The sequence below is a fragment of the Scyliorhinus torazame genome, chromosome 14 (genome assembly GCF_047496885.1).
Source record: "Scyliorhinus torazame isolate Kashiwa2021f chromosome 14, sScyTor2.1, whole genome shotgun sequence".
NCBI classification, from domain to species: domain Eukaryota; kingdom Metazoa; phylum Chordata; class Chondrichthyes; order Carcharhiniformes; family Scyliorhinidae; genus Scyliorhinus; species Scyliorhinus torazame.
The window spans coordinates 95,603,399-95,620,651 of record NC_092720.1 but is presented as its reverse complement, the minus strand read 5'-3'; the positions used below and the strand labels follow the sequence as shown (position 1 = coordinate 95,620,651).

Genomic DNA, 17,253 nt, shown 5'->3' with positions numbered 1-17,253 from the left:
GGGACTAGTGGGAGGAAACCGGAGCACCCGGAGGAAACACATGCAGACAAGGGGAGAACATGCAGACTCCGCACAGACATTGATCCAGCCGGGAATCGAACCTGGGACCCTGGCGCTGTGAAGCCACAGTGCTAACCACTGTGCTACCGTGCTGCCCAGCAATGATACTTGTTTTTCCTGAAACAGTGACTGATGTAATGAGCAAAAATGAATATATGCAAATTTTGAAGGAGCATATTATGAATTTATTTCAATTTTATATTGATTTAAATGTTCAAACCTCTATGCGGTTGATAAATTCGGAGGATGGTGCCTGCGACCTCCCGTCTTCTGTATTTTGGCATTCCTGAAAAAAGTTGTTGAGATTTTCTTCCTAATAAAATGAAAAATAGTCATGAACTCTCCACTTCCCTGATAGGTCAGTGTACGAAAAAGCTAATTGACTGATCAGGTGCCCTTGGGCAGGAACAGTGCCTCAGGGAGAGAACTGGTTGGAAAAACCATGGGCTCGCTGCTCCCGAATTATTTTTTATACATTTAAATCGGTTAAGGCAACTTATTTCTCAGCATTCGCTCCATAGTGCACTGTTACCCTTTTAAATGGAAAGTAGGGCCAGAAAGCATTGCACCCAAATTTTAAAATCAGATTAACCGTACCTGAGTATAGATTGTGGACACAACGTGAGTAGAGACTTTGAAGAGTGGCTTCCCTCCATCAATCCACTTAATGTCAGATCCATTAGCCTGTGTAGAAATAAATTTTAAAAATCCATTACAGATGTGCGACCACTCGCTGGTTCCCTTCTCCTCCAGTCATCGCCTCACTCCCAACAGTTCCATCTCCCATCTATGGCCCAACTTCAAAGCTGATGCAGGCAACAAACTGGCTCAAAATTCAAATCTTCTTTGCCAGCAGGCTGTCTGAGGATGCCCAAGCAGATGTTTGCGCCGCACTGGCCTGATGAAAATGAGGCCCAAAGTACAATATTGAGTGTGTGTTGTGTCTAACCACTCCAGCGCACAGATCATTCTGAACATCCAAGTGCATGCTGGTGGGTGGCACAATCAAATGTCAAGGAACTTGCTGTTAAATGACTTGCCAAGTGAACATCTTCAAGTTGCACCCCCCGCTTTAGCCACTCCTGTAAATACTTAAAGGTTGGCACTAGGAGCATAGTTTGAACTGACTTGACCTGCAGGGAGCAGTTTGCTCAAAACGTCAGGTGGAATCCACCATTCAGGAGTCCTCTGCATATGAAGTTTTGATACCACAACTTGTTTATATAATGTCAGCCATTCATTCTCCCAGCTCCACTCCCCGAAACACACTGCTTGATTAACAGCTGAGCCTTCAGTTGGGCAGAAAGCAGGTCACTGACATTCACAGCAACAAGTACTGGGTTAGCCTTAGGAACAAGGGTTGTCCATAGGTAGGGGGTTCCTGGTATCAGTGGGAGGTAGAGGCACTATCAGTGGGTGAGACGAGGGAGGGGGAGCCAGCTATCATAGAAGCGGGATGGGGAAGTAGTGTTGGCAAGGTCAGAGACCTTGTGATGGGGGCAATTGCAGGCCTCGACGCCTGATGGGGTGAGGGATCAGGGCCTGGTGGTGATTGTGGAGTGAAGGGTGCCACTGGAAGACAGTACCTGTGTGGGTGTGGCTGGGGTGTAGGGGGGGGTAAAACCTGTTAGGAGCTGTTAAGGAGACCCTCCCCTAAGCATACTTAGATCCAGGGGATAAGTGTGAAGGCACTTACCTCCTGAATCCATGCACTGAGGAAGCTGCTGGGTTATCTATGGCTCAGGAAATTGAACCAACTGCAGTGAAATTTGTAAACCTACACAAAATAAAAGAAGCTAACCACTGCTCCACCGCGCTGCCTGATTGACACATTTCATTTGTTCTTACCTTCCCTGGTGTTATGTTCTGATTACCAAGGTAACCAGCAGGAAGGCTGGCCGCTACAAGTAAATGATGCTCATGAGATGCAAGTCTGCCATCTTTCATGAGAGGTAGCCAGGCATATCCAACTATAAAGAAATAGAACAGACAAAACTGTAATGCTCTATGTAATATATTTTTTTCATATTCATTAAAATTTACTTCACAAAACATTCTAAGCATAATATTTTCTTGTGCTGTCCTTTATGTTTCTGACACCAAAACAGAGGCTTTGATTGGGTCCATATTCTTGCCAATATTGATCCCTTGAAAAGTCATCAATGAGGAACATATAATCTTTTGTTCAAATACTTTAGAGGACAATCTCATTGCTCGAAGAGCTAGCATAAGTCCATATTCAGTCATAGTCAAATTATCACCTGCCACCAGCTTCTTTTCCCTCGCTTGCATGACTACCTCTCGAATCCCTTGAGTATCTGTCCTTGGCCATCTCTTATTTCTGATCTACATCCTACCCCCAGTTGTCAACCTCTTGAAGAAACAACGTCAGGTTCCACATGCACAGTGACACTAGCACCACCTCCCTCAGTGTTGTGTGACCGCTTGTCTGACACCTTCTTAATAAACTGAAAATAATTTTCATTAGCTACTGCGAAAATTGAAGCCATTGCCTTCTGCCCCTTCACAAACCCTGCCCCTCATCATTAGTTATATTTTATTCCCTGATTCCTGGGACGGGTTGAACCTGACTATCGACTATCTTTGTTGAACTTCCTAACCCATAAACTCTCCATCACATAGGCCAACTACTTCCACCTCACTAATTTCACATCTCCTGCCTCAGCCTGTCTGCTCCTGAATCCTTCATCCATGTATTTGCTACCTCCAAATTTAACAATTCTAATTCTCTCTCAGAACGTGGTTAGCACTGCTGCCTCACAGCGCTAAGGACCCGGGTTTGGTTCCGAATTTGGGGTGACGATCAGTGTGCACTTTCTCCCAGTGTCTACTTGGGTTTCCCCCGGATGTTCCGGTTAGGTGGACTGGCCACACTAAGTTGCCCATTAGTGTCCAAAGGTTAGATGGGGTTACGAGGGTAGGGTGGGTGAGGTGGTCCTTCTTCGGAGGGCCGGTGCAGACCTAATGGGCTGAATGGCCTCCTTCTGAACTGTAGGGATTCTAAGATTCTAAAACACATTAATTTCCAACCTCAATAAACTGGAGTTCATCCAAAATTCTGCTGTCTATGTCCTAACTACCATCAAATTATGTTCACCCACCGCCAATGACTTACATCAACTCTTAATTCAGCAACTAATTTAATTCAGTGACTAAATTAGTTAATTTAGCCTTTGGGGTTACTTTTTGACTGATTACAGTTATGTGACTTCTTGGGACTATTTACCGCATTAAAGGTTCTTTATAAAAGCAAGTTGTTTTTAAAATAATAATAATCTTTATTAGTGTCACAAGTAGGCTTATTATAACACTGCAATGAAGTTACTGTGAAAAGCCTCTAGTCGCCACACTCCGGCGCCTGCTCGGGTACACAGAGGGAGAATTCAGAAAGTCCAAATTAGCTAACAGCATGCCTTTCGGGACTTGTGGGAAGAAACCGGAGCACCCGGAGGAAACCCACACAGACACGGGGAGAACGTGCAGACCACGCACAGACAGTGACCCAAGCCGGGAATCAAACCTGGGACCCTGGCACTGTGAAGCAATAGTGCTAACCACTAAGCTACCATGCTACCCTGAAGCATAATGTACAGCATGAGGTTTTTCCTGCGTTCGTGGATTGTTGTTCTCTCACCAATCTAATATCGTAATATATTTCACCGGTGAGGGGATTCTCCGGCATCCCAGCTATATGTTTCTCAGCAGCGTGCTGTTCGCTGGCAGCGGGATTCTCTGTTCCCGTGCTGTCAATGGGAGTTCCCATTGAAACCCCCTCAAACTGCTGGGAAACCAGCAGGCGGCCCAGAGAATTCACCACCAGTGAATGACCAGAGAATGGATGTTTGATAGCTGTTCAAAACAGCTGTAACATTTAATGAGAACTTGAAACAAAAAAATGTTTCTCTAAAAATTCTTTTTTTTTTAATTTAGAGTACCCAATTATTTTTTTCCAGTTACGGTGAAATTTGGTGTGACCAATTTACCTACCCTGCACATCTTTTTGGGTTGTGGGGGTGAGACCCACACAGACACGGGATAATGTACAAACCTGACACGGACAGTGACGCGGGGCCGGGATTGAACCCGGGTCCTCGGCACCATGAGGCAGCAGTGTTGACCACTATGCCACCGTGCTGCCCTGGTGAAAATTCTTGAGCAAATGTAGGAGATAAACACGTGGGGGAAATGGCTATATTAAACTATTAGATCTTTTACCTTGGGTTTCCAATGCCTCTTTCTTTTTGGATCCACCTTTCGTAGCAAGGTCACAACTGATGTGATAGAATGAAAAAAGAATGTGATGTTTCTCATTCAGTTGAGTGGGAAGTTCGATTTTCACCTGAGTAATGGAAATAGCAAAGAGTTCAAGCTCACCACACCTATAAGTCAGTTCCACTATCAACAGCTTTTACTTAGGTCTAATGTTTACCCTGCAAGGTCCAGGAATGTAACATTCACAAGATCACAACCTGGGCACAAATGGGGAAACTATTCATTCCATTGTAACTCAGCCATACCGAATAAAACCTACACATAAACCAAGCGCAACTTAAAAACAAATGATTCAGGTTTTCACTTCTCTATTTCCCAATCCAGACATCTATTAAATCAGCTGATCACTCTTTGTCTTAAAAACAGATCAGCCTTAAATTTTCATTTGTACCTATTGTCCAGCATTCCAGATTTACATTTCATGTCCATTTTGCTACCTTGGGCGAAATTCTCCGGAAACGGCGCGATGTCCGCCGACTGGCGCCCAAAACGGCGCAAATCAGTTGGGCATCGCGCCCCCCCAAAGATGCGGAATGCTCCGCATCTTTGGGGGCCGAGCCTCAACCTTAAGGGGCAAGGCCGGCGCCGGACGGATTTCTGCCCCACCAGCTGGCGGAAAAGGCCTTTGGTGCCCCGCCAGCTGGCACGGACATGATATCTCCGGGCGGTGCATGCGTGGGAGCGTCAGCGGCCGCTGACGGCATTCCCGCGCATGCGCAGTGGAGGGAGTCTCTTCCACCTCCGCCATGGTGGAGACCGTGGCGAAGGCGGAAGGGAAAGAGTGCCCCCACGGCACAGGCCCGCCCGCAGACCGGTGGGCCCCGATCGCGGGCCAGGCCACCGTGGGGGCACCCCCTGGGGCCAGATCGCCCCGCGCCGCCCCCAGGACCCCGGAGCCCGCCCACGCCGCCTTGTCCCGCCGGTAAGGTAGGTGGTTTAATCTACGCCGGCGGGACAGGCATTTTAGCGGCGGGACATCGGCCCATTTGGGCCGGAGAATCGTGGGGGGGGGGGCCGCCAACCGGCGCGGCGCGATTCCCGCCCACGCCGAATATCCGGTGGTGGAGAATTCGGCAACTGGCGGGGGCGGGATTCGCGCCAGCCCCCGGCGATTCTCCCACCCGGCGGGGGATCGGAGAATCTCGCCCCTTATGTGGGTTTCAGGGGCGAAATTCTCCCCCAACGACGCGACGTCCGCCGACTGGCGCCAAAAACGGCGCCAATCAGATGGGCATCGCGCCGGCCCAAAGGTGCGGAATGCTCCGCATCTTTGGGGGCCGAGCCCCAACATTGAGGGGCTAGGCCGGCGCCGGAGGGATTTCCGCCTCGCCAGCTGGCGGAAATGGCGTTTGTTGCCCCGCCAGCTGGCGGAAATGGCGTTTGGTGTCCCGCCAGATGGCGCAGAAATGCGGCGCATGCGCGGGAGCGTCAGCGGCCGCCGACAGTTTCCTGCACATGTGCAGTGGGGAGAGTCTCTCCCGCCTCTGCCATGGTGGAGGCCGTGGCAGCGGCGGAAGGGAAAGAGTGCCCCCACAGCACAGGCCTGCCCGCGGATCAGTGGGCCCCGATCGCGGGCCAGGCCACCGTGGGGGCACCCCCCCCGGGGTCAGATCGCCCCACGCCCCCCCCAGGACCCCGGAGCCCGCCCACGCCGCCTGGTCCCGCCGGTAAATACCAGGTTTGATTTACGCCGGCGGGACAGGCAATTTCTGGGTGGGACTTCGGCCCATCCGGGCCGGAGAATTGAGCGTGGGGTCCCACCAACCGGCGCCGCCCGATTCCCGCCCCCGCCCAATCTCCGGTACCGGAGACTACGGCGGGGGCGGGGGCGGGATTCACGGCGGCCAACGGCCATTCTCCGACCCGGCGGGGGGTCGGAGAATGACGCCCCAGATTTCACCTTTTCAAGAATGAAACATTCACGTTTCTCCAATCTTTCCTCAAAACCCAGTCTTCAAATGCTAAAAAAATTAACCTATCCTAAGCATTGACCATGTGGTACAGTGGGTAGCATCCATGCCTCTGAATCAGAAACTGTGGGCTCAAGTCGCACTCCAGGACTTGATGGCCAAGGAAGGTGCGTTCGTAACACAGCCAAATAGGTGGAGTATCAACATGCAAATCCTTCCACCGTATGCGAAAGGCCAGTGATAAAAGCCATGTTATCCATAGCTCCAGAGTAAAACATGCATATAAAAGTACATATTACCACAGCAACATATTACACCACCATCAAACATTGGTTCATGATGCAAATATTTTTCTTGTGTCTTGATAGACAAAACAGGAATCAGCACTTAGAAAGTGGTCTAATTAAAGCATTGTGCAGTTTATGGACAACTTGTTTACCTAAAAATTGGCAATACAGCTCATCATGCCAGTTGCTTTGCCAATTACCTCTCTGTAGTTGCTACAAATTCATAAAATTCATTGAATCCCTGCAGTTCAGAAGGAGGCCATTCGGCCCACCGGGTCTGCACCAACCCTCCAAATGTCACAAACAAAGGCCGAAATTCTCCCCCAACGGCGGGATGCCCGCCGACTGGCGCCAAAGCCGGCGCCAATCAGACTGGCATTGCGCCGGCCGAAAGGTGCGGAAGTCTCCGCATCTTTGGCGGCCTAGCGCCAACATTGAGGGGCTAGGCCGACGCCGGAGGGATTTCCGCCCCGCCAGCTGGCGGAAATGGCGTTTGTTGCCCCGCCAGCTGGCGCGGAAATGCGGCGCATGCGCGGGAGCGTCAGCGGCCGCTGAAAGTTTCCCGCGCATGCGCAGTGGGGAGAGTCTCTTCCGCCTCCGCCATGGTGGAGGCCATAGCGGAGGCGGAAGGGAAAGAGTGCCCCCACGGCACAGGCCCGCCCGCGGATCGGTGGGCCCCGATCGCGGGCCAGGCCACCGTGGGGGCACCCCCCGGGGTCAGATCGCCCCGCACACCCCCCCAGGACCCCGGAGCCCGCCCACGCCGCCTGGTCCCGCCGGTAAATACCAGGTTTGATTTACGTCGGCGGGACAAGGAATTCCTGGGCGGGACTTCGGCCCATCCGGGCCGGAGAATCCAGCGGGGGGTCCCGCCAACCGGCGCGGCTGGATTCCCGCCCCCGCCCAATCTCCGGGAGCGGAGACTTCGGCGGGGGCGGGGGCGGGATTCACAGCGGCCAACGGCCATTCTCCGACCCGGCGGGGGGTCGGAGAATGACGCCCAAAGTCTATTCGGTATCTAATTTTCACAATTAAATGTATTTGAATAATTATTATAATGTGAAACCAGGTAGGAGGATATTTTTTTCTTTTGTCATTAGTGTATAATTTGGTGCATATAATTTTCCTGATTTTTTAAAATCATCATTTGATTAACAAAGTTACCATTTGATTAATAACTGCATAAGGTATTCTGTTGCATGGCTCATGCACAGATTCCATTCCAGATTTTACAACAATTGTTTTGCTAAGACAGGATGGAAGCCAGTCTAAATTCAGTAGAATTAGCAGTACGTAATCAGTTGTCGCAACATATTAAGTCATTTAGTGAACAGATGTATTTTTGTTCCTCTGTGTGCATTTCCCTTGATTTGCATTCAAATCACAAACTTTAGTGTAGCACTCGCCAAACACTTTCAATTAAAGTACCTCATCATAAAAGTCAGGGTTCTGGGAATGATGTAGCACTGTTGTCTGTGCTGAAGTGGTGAACAGTGATCCCCCTGGTTTTCCGTAAATGCACTGTCAGAAGGAAAGTAAAATACCTTTATTGAAAGTACAAAGAAACAGCTCTGAGTAACAATTATGTGAGTCTCAATCACCCAAAGGACCCATTAGTTTTACGTTCCATAGTTGTTAATATTACAGTTTGTTTCATTGTACAAGTAACCTTTCAGGCTTGAAATCCCAATAAATTAAAATAACCAGTGAACATTTGAAGCACAGATCAGAAATATTCACGCCTTTCTGCTCTTATGAAACCATGCAGTAAAGAAACTGGGCACAATTCTCAGCTGCTGACTGTCCAGATCTCATAAGAAATATGAATGCCAGGAATTGAAAATATAGGCATGAGGGTCCTAGCCACTGTGTGCCTGATGCAATGTTTAAGCATTCCTGTAAATGAACAAGCAGTGTGTCTGCTTAAACAGGCGAGAAGTTGCATAAATGTGCAAACTGGGGACCTCAGTGTGCTTTAGGAATCTGACTGTACCAAGTAGTTGAACAGCCTAAACAGTGGTTGTTAAAGAGATCACTGATGGTGATTCAAAACCTGCCCACCACATTTTAATTTTTGTTGTTGCTGAACTCATTAATGTACTTTTCAGCTCTTTCATGGCATCAAAGGAATTCAGGGCAGCTACCAGCCCATTCAGGCCCCACCCAGGATTGTCTCCCCCATGCACCCAACCCTGACTGATATCCTAGTCAGTTGGCTGATTTCCTGCCTTCCCAGAATAGTGACCCTCAACTGAGATTCCTCGAACTTAAAGAGGCCAATGTCTCAGAATTCACAATTGTACCAGCATGGCCTTCCATCTACTTCACTTCCATTTTCAGGCATAAGTCAATGATCACGCATTAACTTCAGAATTATAAATGTTGCTAATCTCTTATTTTACTGATAGTCTCCCCAGGCTAGTGTAGCCAGTTAAAATGGCTAACTCACGATTTAGAATGGCTAACTCCCGATTTAAAATGGCGAACGGCAAGGGCTGATGGGAAAGCCAGGCACCAGGACACAAACAAGCAGCTGCAGGTTGAGTGTGTATTTACCTCTGGAAAGGCCAGACAAGATCGATACCGGCAACCATCAGCATAACAAAACACCAGCCATCTGCATATTAATGAGCAATCCCGGGAACAATGAGCAACATTTAGACACATAAAGCCAAACCAGACTCCGTGGTGCCAGCAGAAGCCTACACAAAGGGAGGTGAACGACCACCTCAAGACCGCCCATCGATCAGGGAACTGCTCCAGCATTGGAGAAAATCGAACCAAGTGATTGGGGCAAAGTCCAATCACTTGGAACCAGGTACAGGGTCCACCCAGAAAGGCAGGAAGCCCCTGGGGACTATAAGAATCAAGCCCAAGTTCAAATCGTCCCTCTGTTTCTCTTCTGGACCGGGTCACTCAGCAACGCGAACCAACCCTTGACAGTGACCGGTCCAGCCATCGCTGATATCCAGTAAGTCTTACTTCAATGCTTGCTACGAGATAGGCGCTCCTAGCTACCAATCTGTACCAACTTCGAATCCCGCAGGCTCAGAACCCGAACGAAAGGCCATTTGTTTCCCTGACCTGGTGGGCCAATTCCAAGTTAAGTATAGGCCTGTTAGTCGTAGAAGTAGCTTAGACGTAGAATTTGTGCATGAGTAGTGATTACTGTGTATAATAAATGTGCTTTGACTTTGTTCTGTGGTGACAGCTTGGAGTGCTCTTAATGCTGCCTTGCGGTCACTACACTGTTTTTGTAATGCCTCTACCTGTTTTTCTGTTTCTTCACGTACCAGGACTGCACGTTGTATGTCCTGATAGGCCTTTTTATATTGAGACTGGAAGCTGCTTAGGTGCGCCAGACAAGACTGGTGAGCCCTTTTGGCATCATCCACCTCTACACCTTTTGCTGCCAATTTCCTTCTCAAGTCTAAATTCTCCTTTTCTACCTCGCTTACATCGACCTTACTCATCCGATGTATGCCTTCAACTTCTTTCCGGAGCGTCCTAACGACTTCCTCTGTGCCTCGCACAGTAATCACTACTCATGTATAAATTCTACGTCTCAGCTACTTCTACGACTAACAGGCCTATACTTAACTTGGAACTGGCCCACCAGGTCAGGGAAACGAATGGCCTTTCGTTCGGGTTCTGAGCCTGCGGGATTCGAAGTTGGTACAGATTGGTAGCAAGGAACACCTATCTCGTAGCAAGCATTGAAGTAAGACTTACTAGATATCAGCGATGGCTGGACCGGTCACTGTCAAGGGTTGGTTCGCGTTGCTGAGTGACCCGGTCCAGAAGAGAAGCAGAGGGACGATTTGAACTTGAGCTTGATTCTTATAGTCCCCAGGGGCTTCCCGCCTTTCTGGGTGGACCCTGTACCTGGTTCCAAGTGATTGGACTTTGTCCCAATCACTTGGTTCGATTTTCTCCAATGCTGGAGCGGTTCCCTGATCGATGGGCGGTCTTGAGGTGGTCGTTCACCTCCCATTGTGTCGGCTTCTGCTGGCGCCACGGAGTCTGGTTTGGCTTTATGTGTCTAAATGTTGCTCATTGTTCCCGGGGATTGCTCATTAATATGCAGATGGCTGGTGTTTTGTTATGCTTATGGTTGCCGGTATCGATCTTGTCTGGCCTTTCCAGAGGTAAATACACACTCAACATGCAGCTGCTTGTTTGTGTCCTGTTGGCTGACTTTCCCATCAGCCCTTGCCGTTCACCATTTTAAATCGGGAGTTAGCCATTCTAAATCGGGAGTTAGCCATTTTAACTGGCTACATTGGGCACCATCTGTAATCGAGGTGTACGATAGCTCTCAGACACCAGGATGACTCACAGCTGTTTATTTGTCTGGCTAGGAGAGAGGCGTGAAAGCTGCAGCAGTGACTATGCAACAGCGAAGCCGAGATCTACAACTGAGCAACGCAGAAAATAAAATCACTGTGGCTCATCCTCATGGAACCTTGCATTTTGTATCTTCATGCAACATTTAAACAGTTTACCAATGAAACTTACTTTCAATGGTTGAGCACTTTCTCCATCTGAATTCCTGAACTCAATGCGCACCGCTAGATTTCTTGCCTGCAGAAATGGAAACTGAATCAGTATTTCACATCCCTAAAATTGGGATTCTGCACACAAAATGAGATCACATTCTCGCCAAGATTCAGGATGTGCTACAAAAGTACAAGTTTCCCCATCTCCCCTCAACAGTGGGCTCTTTTGATATACAGTAACTGGATGATGGAGTATTAAGTTAGAACCCTGATGCCGGTGAAAAATACTAGAAATTACATTCACATAGAACTGTATTAATTTAGTTTGATTTTCAGGAAAACGAAATGAGACTTCAAGCAGCAAATTCTTCCAATGTGTAGCCTGTAACAAGACCCATTTTAATTTAAGTGGCTCCTTATACATAATGTAATAAAAGAAAGTTAATGAACAGGAAGATAACAAAAGCTATCAAATATAGTCGGCACAATTCTCTGACTTATGCCTTCGGTAGAGGAGTTTCCGGTGAGGTGGAGTATCCAACCGCAGTGAAGAAAACCGGATTGACGCCCCATTGATCTGGCCCCCCCGGGATCGAGCTTCGTGCCCCGTGCCATCAGAAGGATGCAAGTGCATCATTAAGACCCATTTGCATACACTTAGTGGGCCAGGCACCATGGGCGGGATTCTCTAACAACGCGGCTAAGTGTTGATGCCGGCGTAAACACTGGAGTGCTTCATGCCAGCGTCAACGAGCCTCTTGGCCCAGTGATTCTGTAGCCCACACGGGGCCAGCACGGTGCCGGAGTGCTCCGCGCTGCTCCAGCTGCCGTACGTGGCCCTGCACTGCTCACCGCTTGTGCGCCGGCGCCGCGCAACATGGCGGAGCCACACAGCAGGCCGGCACGGAAGAAGGTAGCCCCCCCCCCCATATCGTACGCACCCACCGATCGGTGGCCCCCCCGATCGTGGGCCTGGCCATCGTGGAGGCCCACCCCCCCGGAGACTGATCCATCCGCCCCCCCACCAGGAAGGCCACTGCAGCCGCGAGCGCTATTTCGGCGCAGAAGCTCAGAGAATCCCGGCACATATTCTTCAGGCCTGTGTTATTCTCTGGTCCTCTGGGTCAGGAATCACATGGGTGAGAATTACTACTGCTCTTGACAAGCGTGACCCTGATGTGTTGGACCTCGCGGTTGGCCAAGGGGAAAACTCTTTCAGGAAGTTGCCCCCAAAGTCCATCCAAGGGCCACCCTCCCCACCCCCATCGGGGGTCCTTTTTTTTAGGGGGTCATCTCTTTATATAAGGGGTCTCTGTGGAGGTCCCTTTATTTAGATGATCTCTAGGGGGATCTCTTTAGATAGTCTCTGTGAGGGTGTGGGGTGATGGTTGGATCACCACTACACTGGGGGGATGGATCTGAAAATCTGTGGGTGGAAGGCTGAATTGGGCAGGGGGGGATCTGAATTGCGATGTGTGGGGGAATAGCCAGCTGTGGGTCTCGCTATTAGGCCACCTGCTCAAATTGTCGGCCCAATAGCAGGATTCCCAAGTGAATCCTTTGCAATCCTCGCCATGCATAAATTTGCATGGCTAAGGATTGGGAATCACTGCCTCATTTGCACTCACAGCAGGAGGCCAAATCAGGTGCAATTCTGCTCCGGCATGAAAACATAGGGTTGGAGTCTTCCGCCCCACCTGCCGCAAGATTGCCATGGGTAAAAGGTGGACAATGGAAACGTCCATTGACCTTGGGCGGATTCTCCGGTCGCCATCGGGCACAACAAGGGAATCCCGCCCATAATCTCCCAAACGGAGAATTGTGCCCAGTATTTACATAAAGCAATGAAAATATACTAATGTTCATAAGTAATCCAATGAAGTTAATACTTTAAGTTAGAAAAAATGGTTCACTGTGGAAAGAAAATGCATTACTCAGCAATATTTTCCTTCCCTTCACTCTACTGCAGACTTTAACTAGCTGTTAGCCTGATGAATGGGGATCATGGGCTACTTGGCATAAAACCAAAGCTGCTAAAACTTAAGAGAAGCTTGTCTGTGAGACAGTCATATGAAAAATATAATCAAGAGGGGACAGGATCAGATAGAAGAGACAGAGAATCAATAGACAATGTGATTACGGATAGACATTATCAGGGAATAAGTGGAAAGATTAAAGGTGAAGCAGCTGGTCAAGTGAAGAAGACATCCGACTCCGAGGCGTACTTGGGTACCAGGCCCTCAGCCTTTCTCTAGGCTGTTGCATTATACTTTTCATAAGTATTCAATAGTCCTGTATGATTCTTGACGGCGTGTCAGGCAACTGTAGACCTCATCAAAAGATAACCGCCTCAGCACCAAGTTGGGTTACAAATCTGGGCTCTTTATGATTTGCTTAGATCAGTTACTGGATAAAAATACTTGAACCTTAATTTTTGTAAAGTTAGAATGGCTTCATGCCTTCATTAAAATGGTGCCAGAATTCCGAAGATCCGCCCTTGAAATTAGTACCCACCATTTCACTGGGGTAGAAATGAGGGTGAGTTGTATTTCACAAATCTGTGGCCCCTGGAGGCAACTGCCATTTAAAAGTCCAGCTGCCTTGAAACTGAAGACATTTTATTCATTGAAGTTTCTGAAACATGGCTCATTGCCTTTAGACATTTGAGGAAGAGGCCTGAACCTACTGGAGTTCTTTAGAGAGGCCAGGCACCCTCTTTGGAATGTTAAGAGAAGATGAATGCGCACAAAAAGTGGGTGAAGTCTGTCGAAGTGAAAGTCATTTAAATCACCTGCACTACATTTTGACAAATAAACAGACAGCCTGCAGTCGGAAAATAAATCAGTGCATGAAATTTAACTAGATGCTTGTGAACATAAGCTGGAGTGCTATCATTATAGTAGCATTTCCATTTAACTGTTTCCATAATTGTCCATTATCACAGTGTGTGTGTGGGGGGGAGGGGGGAGGGGGAGGGTGGGGGGAAGAGGACACCTGCAAGTTCATTTTGATTGACAGCTCTAAGTGGTTATATAGAGATTGACTGTTTTTGATGTGAGGCTATGAATGCTATTTTTTATAATGGATTAAGTACTTGAATGGTTCTAAATATATTGAATTGGCTATTATAAGTTAGAGTGTTTGTTTTAATATGGTGAAGTCTACAATAGATAATTACACCTTTATTTTATTTCATCATAACATGGCTCCTGAGGTCTGCCCCTGGTGGCTACTGGGTGAGTTGGCATGGATGGTGTAAGAGGCGGATAGGGGAAATGGGTTTGCATGGGGAGTGTGTGGGCCGGGAGCCTGAAGACTGTTTTGGTGGGGTTTTTTTTTAAGCCCCTGAGCATCAAGGCAGGCCTTTAAACAGCCCACCTAGGTACCCTGCAGCCCCTGTGGCTGTCTCCAAATTCTGTCCAAGGGCAGGAGGCCCAAAGTCAGTTAGCACCCACCCGCCTCCACACCCAGAATGAGAATCCGACTATAAAGGACACTTTCCCAGTTTTACAGAGTTGGGAATTTTCCAAACTCCTCATTCCTGTCTTGGGTGTGAAAGTTTGCCCTTAGTGTTCAATTTTCTTTTGACAATGACTCGTTTGAAACTATCAAAACAAAATTGAACCAGAATCTCTAACAAAGAAGATTATTGATGAAAAGGGTATGGATGTAAAAACAATAGAATTTTTGCTATGTAACTTACCTTGGCAAAGCATTTTTGACTATCATATTTCAAGTGTTTGGGGTAAATATAAACATGGTTTTTGTATATTGTGTAAGGTTGGAAATATTTTGCAGACTCTTGCACAAACTCTTCGACCTCTACGGTAGGTTCATATGAACCTGCGTCCTTGAATGGTTTAATTGGCACATATGACGGGGTAACACAATCTGAAACAGATGAATAACAAGTTGTTTTTTTCATTTTACCCAAGTTTAGAATCCAGTAGCTTTAACAATTGTATAATCGCCTTGCCCCATATAAGACATGACTGTTAAATAGTTATTTTAAAGTATAAGATATGGCAATTGAAAAAAAAAGAGGAAAACATTCCGCACTTTATATACATTTTCTTGGTCAACAATTCAAGTTTAGCTAATAGCCAAACAAATAAAGTTTAGATGAAAATATACAGATTAGTCAAATTAAAATGATAAATTCAGATGAATCCTAATTTCAGATGGCTAATTACAGAGAGGAGCTGGGAATGGGCCAAATATTTCCTAAGGAGGGAGTGAATCACAACAAGGTTGTGCCATTTATTTCAGAATAACAATGGAAAACCCTTGCCTTATAAACTGTGATGGTACGCGAGGCAGAGGAGGTAATTAGGAAAAAGGGCAGAGAAATAACCAAAAGTGGAAAGGGTGAAATATAAATTAAACATACAAACTCAAACTCATGTTTTTTTATTAGGTGCCGGTCAACAGAAAACATCTCATTTTGTTTCAAAAAAGGAAAATTATATGTTGTATAACATCGATTGTAATTGATCTTTACAATGCTAAAAGACTGATTTTCACACACTTTTCTTTTGTCTTGTTGTTCTATTAAGTATTGTATCAGCAGCATGAGAATTTTATTATGTATAATGTATCCTGCCTGAATTCAGGAAGACCTCAGAAGTATTTATTTTATCTATTTACCGACTGAGTCCTGACGAAAGAATTTCTGCTGCCATTTTCAAAACACAATAGCAGCTCTTTCATTGCACACGGCGGATATTAGCAAACTAAGGGTACTTAGTCCAGAGGTGGTGGCAGCTCGCCATTGGCTGCTGGCAGGATCTACCAATCCCGCTGGAGTCAGTAGCCATTTGCATTGCTCACTGGCTGCGCCACTGGGAAGCCGCCGTTTGGGGGGACCAGGGGGGGGGGGGGGGGGGGGCAGAGATGAGGATTGCCTTCGGTGGGACTGAAAAATCCTGCTGGCAAAAAGTGCTGGAACATCTTGCGGCCAAGAGGGACCAGACAATCCCGCCCTTAAGAGTGCTCACATTTTGGGAATTGCACACGAAACAAAGCAATATGGTGTCACTACATCGTATGGGTTGCAGTGGTTCAAGAAGGTGGCTCACCACCAGTTTCCTCAAGGGAAATTAGGTTATGACAATAAATGCTGGCCTAGTCAGCGACACTCACATTCCAGGAAAGAATTTTAAAAAATCATATGCATGGGAATAAAGATAAGTACAATGCCACAACAAATTAAATGAAATCTTTCTTGGGCTGAGATGCTGATTCATGTCAGAGAGGAGGAGAAAGTGTAATGAGGTGACACCTTGCCTGTGGCTTAGCACTTTGCACATCCTGATGGACAACTGTAGCATGGTTAACAGAGGTTTACTCAAATACATTTTCAATGCACAGAAATGACTCAATGTAATTTTTATGCGATAAAAAGAGAATAAGAGAAATTCACAAGACAATAGAATATTTCTTCATTCATAATTTTCTCTGAATAGATATAGTGGAATAAATTGAATCATGGAGCAGCACCTCAGAGACTTCGGTTGACTCCCCAGGGCAGGCTGTGCCATGGATGTATTTCTTCCTGGGCTGGATTTTGAGAATGGCGAGTGCTCAGCACCTGTTATCTGGAGAGTCGGTGGGGATGTGCTGACAGGCTTACTGCCACTTTATGTTCTAATGAGGGTTGATCGGTAGCAGATGGGACTTCTGTATTAATTTGGATGGAAGCCCTGCCTTTGATTAGATAGGCCAATACCTCCACAGACCATCCAGGGACAGCGCTGCATTGGCTGGAAGAGGTACTGCAGCACCTTGCCTGAGACTATGTCCCAGGAACTGCAATGCTGGTAACTACCAGGTGCCCTAGGTTGGGGAGGTTAGAGGATGCCCTGGGAACGCAAATGGGGCCATATTGTTGTTGGCGGGGGGGGTAGAGCCAGGAGTTCCCGCACAGGTCTTTGGTCTGTGAGGGGTGTTGCGACCATCAATTCACACGAGACGGAGAATTGAAGTGAACAGTGGTTTTAATCAGCTAGAACTGTGCCTGCCTGCAACAGCTCGGCACTGAGAGCCGCCTGCAGGGCAGCAGATCTCGCCCAAGGGGAGTGGAGCCAGGGACGGAGCCAGGGGCGGAGCCCACAATGGCACCAACATGATACAGTGCGGTGTAATGTGATACAATGGTCCATAGGTGGAGCCCACAAGGGCAACAACATAGTACAATGCAATACA

At 47.6% G+C, this 17,253-nt stretch overlaps 1 protein-coding gene across 7 annotated transcripts in view; it reads right to left on the bottom strand.

Annotated features, from left to right (window-relative positions):
* The window catches only part of dock10 (dedicator of cytokinesis 10), a 526,558-nt gene that overhangs the window by 122,294 nt on the left and 387,011 nt on the right, over positions 1–17,253 (bottom strand). For all 7 annotated transcript variants that reach the window (XM_072474508.1, XM_072474511.1, XM_072474505.1 and 4 more), the window contains exons 17-23: positions 14,753–14,940; positions 11,069–11,134; positions 7,979–8,071; positions 4,297–4,420; positions 1,909–2,030; positions 658–744; positions 281–373 (exon numbers count right to left, since the gene is read on the bottom strand). In XM_072474508.1, the coding sequence (XP_072330609.1) occupies positions 281–373; positions 658–744; positions 1,909–2,030; positions 4,297–4,420; positions 7,979–8,071; positions 11,069–11,134; positions 14,753–14,940 (773 nt within the window). The remainder of the gene's footprint in view (positions 1–280; positions 374–657; positions 745–1,908; positions 2,031–4,296; positions 4,421–7,978; positions 8,072–11,068; positions 11,135–14,752; positions 14,941–17,253) is intronic.